The sequence below is a fragment of the Berghia stephanieae genome, chromosome 14 (genome assembly GCF_034508935.2).
Source record: "Berghia stephanieae isolate SIO BIC M18660-M18661 chromosome 14, UCSD_Bste_1.3, whole genome shotgun sequence".
NCBI classification, from domain to species: Eukaryota; Metazoa; Mollusca; class Gastropoda; order Nudibranchia; family Aeolidiidae; genus Berghia; species Berghia stephanieae.
In genome coordinates, this window is record NC_088373.1 from 22505690 (window position 1) to 22516787 (window position 11098).

At 37.3% G+C, this 11098-nt stretch overlaps 1 protein-coding gene across 1 annotated transcript in view; it reads right to left on the reverse strand.

Annotated features, from left to right (window-relative positions):
* Positions 1-6620, reverse strand: part of LOC144959776 (uncharacterized) — an 8450-nt gene extending 1830 nt beyond the window's left edge. Inside the window, exons 1-2 of the mRNA XM_078892514.1 lie at positions 6261-6620; positions 3405-3511 (exon numbers count right to left, since the gene is read on the reverse strand). Coding sequence (XP_078748640.1) covers positions 3405-3504 — 100 coding nt within the window. The 5' untranslated portion in view covers positions 3505-3511; positions 6261-6620. The remainder of the gene's footprint in view (positions 1-3404; positions 3512-6260) is intronic.
* Positions 6621-11098: the final 4478 nt, after the last annotated feature.

Below are 11098 nucleotides of genomic sequence, written 5' to 3' on the forward strand. Positions count from 1 at the left end.
AAAGAGCCAGATCATCTGCAAAATCCAGATCATCCAACTGTGTCCAGGGGTCCACTGTATCCCATTTCTTCTCCCTTTGGAGGTTTCCTTCATTAGCCAATCAATGGCAAGGATGAACAGGAATGGAGAGAGCAAGCATCCCTGCTTGACACCAGTCTTAATTTCAAAGCTGTCAGTAAGCTGATCTTCATGTACAACCCTGCAACTTGATCCTTCATACATTTCCTTAATGAGGTTTACTATCTTTTCAGGGAGTCCATAATGTGCCAGAATTTTCCACAATGTTGCTCTGTCAATACTGTCGAAAGCCTTCTCGTAATCCAGAAAGTTGACAATAAGAGGAGAGTTCCATTCTATAGACTGTTCCACTATGACTCGCAGAGAGGCAATCTGGTCGGTGGTTGAACGGTTTTTTCGAAAACCTGCCTGTTCGTCCCGCAGTTTAGCATCTGTTGCATTCTTAATTCTCTCTAAAATAATACGGTTGAAAACCTTTCCTGGGATAGAAAGAAGAGTGATGCCTCGATAATTATTACAATTACTGAGGTCCCCTTTCTTTGGAAGCTTGATAAGATGTCCTTCCTTCCAATCCTTTGGGAATATCCCGTCATTCCAGATTCTCTCAAATAGTGGTGCAGGGCCTCAGCATTTCTTTCCGCATCAACTTTAGAGCCTCCGGTGGAATCTGGTCTGGTCCAGCAGCTTTCCCCCTTTTCATCTTGTTAATGGCACCCACAATCTCTGCTATCGATGGTGGATCACAGCTAATTGGTAGCTCATTCCTTGCAGGCAAAATTTCTGGCTGGTTGTCTGGTGGTGGTCTGTTCAGAAGGCAGTTGAAATGTTCCCTCCATCGTTCAGATTGAGCCTCTTTTCCAAAAATAGTTTTCCCATCTTTGTCTTTGACTGGTACCTCTGGTTTCCCATATTTTCCAGCAAGTGTCTTGGTAGTTTGATAAAGGATCCTCATGTGTCCTCCAGTCGCTGCTGCTTCTGCTTTCTCTGCAAGTCTGTTCATGAATGCTTCCTTGTCTTTCTTCACAGATCTTTTGACTTCCTTAGCTATGGCTCGATACTGCTCTTGTGCATCCAGTCTTGAAGCCCTTGTTCGGCTTGCATTCACTTGTTCCTTCCTTGTTCTCCTCTTTTCAATAAGGTCCAAGGTGGTTGGACTTATCCATTCTTTATGTTCTGATTTCTTTACCCCCAATACCTCGTGGCAAGTTGTTATGTAGACTTCCTTGATCTTTGCCCAATGTGACTCTACATCTATGTCCTCCTCGAGCTCAGTAAGAGGTTGGAATCTATTACTCAATTGTAGTTTGAATTCCTCATTCTTTTCCCCATCAAGTGCATTCACCTCGAATTTTCTTCTTGTATGTGATCTGGCCCCGTGTTTTCTGAGTCGGAGCTTAAGCTTTGCCAATAGCAGGTGGTGGTCTGATCCAACATCTGCCCCTCTCCGTACTGTCACATCTTCCAATGAACGTCTGAATCTACGAGAGATACAAAAATGATCAATCTGATTCTCTGTCATACCATCTGGTGAGACCCAAGTTGCTTTGTGGATCCTCTTATGGGGAACACTGATCCTCCAATCACCAAACTGTTGAATGCACAGAAATTTGCAAATCTCTCACCATTATCATTCATTTCTCCCATGCCATGACGTCCCATGATACCTTCATAGCCTACGTTATCCTGTCCCACTTTTGCATTAGCATCTCCCATCAATATGTTGATGTCTTTCCTTGGCAACTTGTCAATGACTTGTTGTAGCAGACCAAAAATGTATCTTTGTCCTCATCTGTTGCATCATTTGTTGGGGCATAGATCTGTACAATGTTCATGCTGATCTTCTTACTCCGTGTTGTAAAGGACGCCATGATGATCCTTTCTCCGCATTGTTCCCATCCTCTCAGTGACTTCTGGGCAAACTTGCTTAGAATTATTCCTACTCCCTGTGTATGAATCCCGTCCCCTCTCCCTGAATATAAAATCTTCTCCCCAGACTTGAGGTGTTTCTGTCCGGATTGTATCCAGTGGGTTTCGCTTACTCCAAGTATATGCAGCCTGTATCTTCTCATCTCAGTCACAACTTGAGAGCTTTTTCCTGCTTCATACATGGTGCGAACGTTCCACGACGCAATTCGAAGCTGCTTGTTTGGCGAAGACGTCATCGGGTCAGCAGAGTCCTTTCGGCTTTGTCTGTTGTCCTTCATAAATTCTGATATTCCAGAAACTCTTCGGTCGCCCAAGCTAAAAAAAGGATTTGGTTTGTCTGTCTGTGTTTCTGTAACGGTTAGAGTTTAACGGAAAGGGGTGTTAACCCTTTGCCAACCCCCAACCTGGAGGACCAGGTGACTCAAAGATGGAGGAATCACACACCATTAGTCGCCTTTTACGACACGCTGGCTTGGCGTTGGGCTATTCTTGACCCTCTCAGTTGAGGGACCCCGGACACCACACGGGGTAAATAATAATAATAAATAATAATAAGATAATATAATATATAAATAATAATAATAATAATAATAATAATAATAATAATAATAAAATAATATAATAATAATAATAATAATAATAATAATAATAATAATAATAATAATAATAATAATAATAATAATAATAATAATAATAATAATAATAATAATAATAATAATAATAATAATAATAATAATAATAATAATATTATAATAATAATAATAATATATAATAATAATAATAATAATAATAATAATAATAATAATAATAATAATAATAAATAATAATAATAAATAATAATAATAATAATAATAATAATAATAATAATAATAATAATAATAATAATAATAATAATAATAATAATAATAATAAATAATAATAATAATAATAATCTCCTCCCGGGCGGCCCACTGATAAAAACTCTTACCTTATCCTACGATGTTGTTAACTATTAAAATAAATTTAATTAAACTGAGCTTTTATATAGAGGATATCCACTAAACGTGGCCAAAGCGCTTTACAAGGGGTCCCTGACCAACAGCAACACTAAACATGTAGGACAGGACTTGACGCCTGTTAGGCAATATTAAAATTTTATTCAGACGAAGTCAACACTGTTAACGGCGAGGTACTCATTTTACACCTGTGTACAGTGAGAGAATGTGAGTAAAGAGCCTTTTCCAAGGACTAAACTATGCGCCGAGCGAGGCTCGAATCGAGGACCTTCCGATCCGAAAGCGAGTGTCATATTACTAAACCGCTTTAACCGCACAACTATAACTATGTATCATTTATACCTTAGTCGAGTGGAGTAATTTGTGAAATAACACTTAGACGGGGCCATAATAATATATAATTTTCCAATATTCATTACTCTCTCCCTTCCGACCACTAACAGCACTTAACATTGCTTGACTCACTTGTGCCGCTGGGAGTAGGGCTAGCTCTGCACATGTCGTTCATGTTGACCAACAGGAATAGAATGACCACGAACGAATCAAAGGAAGTTCGCACCCTCATTTTGAACCTTCAAAGATTTGGAAAATAGAATACCAGTTACATTTTAAGGGAAATTAATGCTATGTGTTTAACCGTCTCCTTTCCAACCATATGAAAATCGTGACATTCGTTACGATACAACCAACAAGTTTATCATTCTGATTTGTTTTGCACATCACAGAATTTAAAGCAAATGTGCTGTTATACGTGTAGCTATAATAATAATAATAATAATAATAATAATAATAATAATAATAATAATAATAATAATAATATAATAATAGATCTTTATTGTCCATAAATATGGCAATTTGTCATTTAGTTACACTTGTTATAATGTTAAACGATAACTAAGATTGAACAGATATTTCACTCCTACTTATTTTCTCTCTCTCTCTCTCTCTCTCTCTCTCTCTCTCTCTCTCTCTCTCTCTCTCTCTCTCTTTCTTTCTTTCACACGTGCGATATACACAACATAAACATATTCATTTCGTTTTCAATTTGTTACGATTGTGGCAATTCGACACCAAAAATTATCATCATTATCAATTGGTCAGTTAATCTTACATTAAATAAATTAATCAGTTAATCAGTCAACGAATCAATCCTTGGTTTTTCTGTACCATATGAAATATTCAAAATTTTTATTGCTGATGGAACGAACGTTGATTTATACTTGTTAGTTCTACATTTAATCTGACAAAACCTTCTCCCAGATGGTAAAAGACTAAATTCATGGTATAAAATATGTTTTTTATTGTTGGTAATTGAGAATGCTTTCCTTTCTATTGCTTTTCCATGAATTCTTTCTACTCCATCAAGAGGATGGTTTATTATTTTTGATGCCTCTTTGATAGATTTTGAAATTTTTGATTTATCTTTAAGTCGGCATCCTCCAAACCATATGGTGCAGCCAAACGCAATTACACTTTTAATCAATGAGTCATAAACTCTTAACATAGTTTTCTTCCTTACTTGAAATGTTCTCAATTTCCTTAGGATGTATAATCTTTGGGAAACTTTCTTAGAAATTATATTAATATGTTGAGAGAAATTGAGGGAACTATCAATGGTTATTCCTAAATATTTAAAATAGTCAACTATCTCAACATCATCTTTACCGATCGCCACACACTTTAAGTCGTTTTTATTTTTTACACCAAACGCCTGTTCTTTCGTTTTTTCAACATTTAATTCAAGCTGATTTTGTTTACACCAATCGGTGAATATATTTATTTGTTTGAAATAATTCTTTTCGGTAACTTTATCTTTTAATAAGCCAAGAATAGCAGTATCATCTGCATATTTCACTATAAAACAATTTTCAAAGGATGGTCTGCAGTCGTTGGTGTATAAGATGTACAGGATTGGGGAACTCACACAGCCTTGGGGACATCCGTTCGACAACGTTCTTTTGTTGGAGATATGTTCACCCAATTTTACACATAGCCTGAGACTGACGAAAACAATCGAAAGCCAAGTCTTTGGACAAAAAATAAAACAAGTCGTGATTTGTATTCAATAGCTCAACAGATGGGATCATTTCCTACATTGAGCTCCACTAACCCGCTTGGCGCTGAACAAACCTAAAACAAACCTTCCTCGTGGGTCCAATCGTAGCCTTCGTAACATTATAATTTTTGCCATCCGCATTTATGAGTAATTTTCACTAAACTGTATTTGTAACCAATAAATGGCCAAGGTTTTTCATAGTTTTTTGTGTTGGTCCGTTATACTTCTGAATGACAATATTGTGAGCCTCTTAGCCAAGCGCACACTATCTATAGCCGGGCACAGTGACTTATATTTTGACGTATTTTATAGTTGAGTACACAGTCAAGTGGATAGTGCTCAAGGAAACACAAAAGATCCCAAGGTTCAAATATTGAATACAACTCGTGATTAGATTTATTCTGTAGACTTGTGTTTTGACGTCATATTTTGGCTAGTTAATGCTATATGTTTACAAAGGCTATGGCACTAGTATCAAAAATGTGTGTAATCTTGAACGTTTATAGTCTGGTTAATACAGTTTAATGAGAATTACTCATAAACGCGGATGGAAAAAAAACAATATCAAAGACCCGAGTGACGTCAACTTCATTCTATCTATAAGTTAACAGCACAGGCTAAAAACAAACTTGGTCAAAATGCAAATCTATGATGACAAAAGAAAACAAATCGTGAGTTCTATTTAGTAGTTAAACCAATTGGATTATTCAATTCCACAAGCTCTCCTAAAAACGGCTCACTAGGCGCTGCATGGACTATTAATAGTTAACGAAGGTTGAGATTCCATTTATTTTTTCTCGAGTCTTGCAAGTTAAACCTGAAAATAAGTTTCATCTCTCTCTCTCTCTCTCTTTCCCCTCTCTCTCTCTCTCACTCTCTCTCTCTCTCTTTCTTCTTACCATCGAATAGAAATTCGCCATATTCGTTTATAATAAAACCGACAATTTTGTCCATTCAGATTACTTTTGTACATCAGAAACAAATTGTAAAGAGATCTTTTGGCTACAGCTGTAGGAACGTAATATTGTGTTGTATAGCTTGTTTCGCTGAAAAAGATTGTATGTAGAATATGCTTATTCCTTTTGAGATAGGATTTTTAAGATATATTTTGTAAGTTGGATGGGTATGAGATTTCAGGGAAAATCCAAATATGGTCCGTGAGGAGAGAGTTTGAAGCATCAGATCTATCAAAACATAATACCCTGTTGAAAAGATTGGTAATCATAAACTTGTATTAATACAATGTATTTAAGTAAAATACTAACCTGCTCTGTATGTTAAATCGATCGCAAGAAGCACAAACAACTTTGAGTAACTTTATTTTAACGTTTGTAGTCTTCTAAACGAATCTTATTATATAGCTTATCAACCAAATGGCTGTCTGAAAATAACAAAGGACCTATTGACGGCAGCTTCATTCTTTAAATTCTAAACATTTTCCCCGTCATCCATCGCTGACTTTAATTGATAAACACATTCCTATACGAAAATGAACAAATTGTTTTCCTGACATTGTCAATAATCTACATTACTTCGCATATTCACACGTTCTCCACACAAACACAATGTTGTGATAAAATTGTAAAAACCGCTTTAAGTCATCCGTCCGTTGCAAGCTGTTTCCCAAAGCCCTACAACAATGGGACCGATCTATATTCATGTTTTCGTCCAACCAGGTCATGATTTGTTGCTGTTCAACAATTGGATATGTCTTAACAAATGTAAACACGCTCCTTGTTTACAAAACTTATAAGCATACCCATGTGTCAAGCTGAATAAAATAGCCAATCGGGATGTTAGAGTTTTAAAAAACTGTGAACACTTTACACTAAGTGGGTCACTTTGAATACATTTTGCAATATAACCAGTGGCGCCGAGCACATTGAAATTTAATATAGATCGTGCCCAGTGACTCCGTGGAAGAAGTATAGGAATTGAAATATGATCTCAGTGATGAAAATAACTCAACGAACTATGTTATGTAAATGGTTAACAAATAAGATTCAAAATATGGATTATCAACGTCATTATTGAACGCTGTCTTTTGATGTTATAAGTCAAAGTACGCTTAAGAGCGCTACTAAACGAACTTTATTATAATAATACACAACACACGTAACAGCGTTATTGAACGTTGTCGTCTTTTGGTGCAATAATACAAAGTTAGCGTTAAAGTGGGATTGAATGACCCCCCCCCCCCCCCCCGTTTGGTGATATTTAAATACACAGTAAAAGTGAGAGCATAATTACACTCTGTGCTTTTGGTGCACGTAAAAGAGCTATTGGACGCCCTTCTTCTGGTGTAACTTTACACAGTGCACGTAAGAGAGCTATTGGACGCCTTTCTTCTGGTGTAACTATACACAGTGCACGTAAGAGAGCTATTGGACGCCTTTCTTCTGATGTAACTATACACAGTGCACGTAAGAGAGCTATTGGACGCCTTTCTTCTGGTGTAACTATACAGAACGAACGTAAGAGAGCTATTGGACGCCATTCTTCTGGTGTAACTATACACAGTGCTCGTAAAAGAGCTATTGGACGCCCTTCTTCTGGTGTAACTATACACAGTGCACGTAAGATAGCTATTGGACGCCCTTCTTCTGGTGTAACTATAAACAGTGCACGTAAAAGAGCTATTGGACGCCCTTCTTCTGGTGTAACTATACACAGTGCACGTAAGAGAGCTATTGGACGCCTTTCTTCTGGTGTAACTATACACAGTGCACGTAAGAGAGCTATTGGACGCCTTTCTTCTGATGTAACTATACACAGTGCACGTAAGAAAGCTATTGGACGCCTTTCTTCTGGTGTAACTATACAGAACGAACGTAAGAGAGTTATTGGACGCCCTTCTTCTGGTGTAACTATACACAGTGCACGTAAAAGAGCTATTGGATACCCTTCTTCTTGTGTAACTATACACAGTGCTCGTAAAAGAGCTATTGGACGCCCTTCTTCTGGTGTAACTATACACAGTGCACGTAAGATAGCTATTGGACGCCCTTCTTCTGGTGTAACTATAAACAGTGCACGTAAAAGAGCTATTGGACGCCCTTCTTCTGGTGTAACTATACACAGTGCACGTAAGATAGCTATTGGACGCCTTTCTTCTGGTGTAACTATACACAGTGCACGTAAGGGAGCTATTGGACGCCTTGCTTCTGGTGTAACTATACAGAACGAACGTAAGAGAGCTATTGGACGCCTTTCTTCTGGTGTCACTATACAGAACGAACGTAAGAGAGCTATTGGATACCCTTCTTCTGGCGTAACTATACACAGTGCACGTAAGAGAGCTATTGGACGCCTTTCTTCTGGTGTAACTATACACAGTGCACGTAAGAGAGCTATTGGACGCCTTTCTTCTGGTGTAACTATACACAGTGCACGTAAGATAGCTATTGGACGCCTTTCTTCTGTTGTAACTATACACAGTGCACGTAAGAGAGCTATTGGACGCCTTTCTTCTGGTGTAACTATACACAGTGCACGTAAGAGAGCTATTGGACGCCTTTCTTCTGGTGTAACTATACAAAACGAACGTAAGGGAGCTATTGGATACCCTTCTTCTGGTGTAACTATACACAGTGCACGTAAAAGAGCTATTGGATACCCTTCTTCTTGTGTAACTATACACAGTGCACGTAAAAGAGCTATTGGACGCCCTTCTTCTGGTGTAACTATACACAGTGCACGTAAGATAGCTATCGGACGCCCTTCTTCCGGTGTAACTATAAACAGTGCACGTAAGAGAGCTATTGAACGCCTCCCCCCCCCCCCCACCCCGATTGTGTAACTATAATACACCCTGAACCTAAGAGCGCGAGTCCACGCCATGCTTTTTGTGTAATATACACAGTTTTACGGAAGAGCGCTGTTGAACACCCTCCTTTTTGTGTATGAAAATAAACACTACAGTCTCAAGAGCGCTATTGAACGTTGTCCTGTGATGTGATAATATACAGGTCACGTAAAACACGATTGAACGCTCCCTCTGGTACAATAATAAACTCTACATGTGAGAGTGCGATTTGAATCTTGTCATGTGGTGTAAAGATATATACAGTTCACGCAAGATCATTATTGAATGCCACCTTTTTGGTGTAATTATAATACGTTGTAAACACAAGAGAACGATGGCACGCATGAATAATATAACAGCGCTATTGTACGCACCTCGCTTGGTCTTATAATACACATTCCAAGTCAGAGAGCTATTGAACGCGCTCTTTTTATATTTTTTTGTGTAATGATACAGAGTGCACGAAAGAGCGCTATTGAACACGTTGGTGTAGTAATTACACAGTGCACGTAAATTATTGAATATTGTTTAATGACTGTGTTGAAGCTTGGATTCAATAGTTTTCTGGAATGTATTGTCTGCAATGAATGATGACAATATTGTTCACCCAAAAATGGATAATTATATTTACCTATAATTTCCTGCTATAGAGAGCGTGTAGCATGACAAAAAGTATCTAACAATAATCTTCAACAGTCGTAACGTCATTTCCTTCCTAATGACGCATGGTAACTTAGTAACACTGGCTCTAAACTATCGGAACAATGGCGGACGCCCGTATGAAATATTTCTCCGGCGAGCATAAAGGGTATCCAGAGGGGAAAAAACATAAATTTGATCATATTTTAACTTTTACACATTCTGACCACAAGGCATATGAGAAGTTCTAGCCAACATGAAAAATAAAAAGTAATGATTTTCTTTGTTTAGAACCAAGATGGCCGCCGTTGCCAGGCGGCGTGACATCAGACTATTGAATCGTATTCGTGTCTTCATTTACGGGTTCCTGATTCAATCGTTGTATCAAAACCTTGCAATAAAAAATAAAGCTTTTATATAGAGCAATATTCACTAAAGTTCTCAAAGCGCTTTTCAAGGGGTCCGTGGCCAATAGCGACATGCAACATGTAAGACGTGACATAACGCCTGTTAGGTAATATTGCATTTTTTGCGGACAAAGACAACTCTGTAAACGACCAGGTGCTCATTTTTCACCTGAGTATGGTGAGAAAATGTGGGTAAAGAGAATTTTCCAAGGACTCAACTATGGGCTGAGCGAGGCTCGAACCCATGACCTTCCGATCCAACAGCGAGTGTCATACCACAAGCCCACATAGCCGCAAGAAAAAATAAAGTTCGTAAAAAACCCTTTTGTTCAAGTTTTGATATAACACATGAAATAAGAACAGTAATAAAATACGCTTTTTAATAATTTGTTATTCAATTCACTTTATTTCGACTTTTCAGTCTTCAAACGAACTTATGTTAGGACTCTTTACTCATATTCTCTCACCGTAATCAGGTGTAAAATGAGTACCTGGCCGGTAACAACGTTGTCCTTGTTCGAAAAATTGTAATATTGCCTAGGAGGCGTCATGTCCCGTCCTACATGTTACATGTTGCTGTTGAACAGGGACTCCTTGTAAAGCGCTTTGAGCACGTTCAGTGTGTTCTGATGAAATTAGTACAGTAGTACTCGCCCTGTCCACTGAGGGGTCAAAGGTGTTCAGTAGGTAGAACACTGGCTTAACAAACACAGACCCTGATATCCATCCCATTTAAATTAGAGATTTTGTTTTTTCAGACCCTTGTCCGCCTAGCAGTCAATGGGTATCTGAGTATGATAAATTATGAAGGAAATACTACATTGTGGTAGAATAACGTCCTGTACATTGGGTGCAAAAATATAATTATTAAAACTATACAGAAAATACAAAAACAAACAAAAAACAAACAAAAAACGAAGAAACTAAAAATATAACCAATTCGTATCTTCTCATTTTCATGTTAAGCACTTTTAACTATAAATATATATATATATATATATATATATATATATATATATATATATATATATATATATATATATATATATATATATATATATATATATAATGTTTGTGAGAAATGAACATAATATAGTGATGGACAGTTTTAGGAGCACAAGTTATTTTAATTCTCATACCTCTTTTGTGTTTTTGCCTACTGCGTCGTTTCTCCGTTAGGTTCATCAGGGCCAACATTTAGTTGCCTGAATATCATTTCCCATTGAAAACCCTAACGGAGTTAAACTTTTGT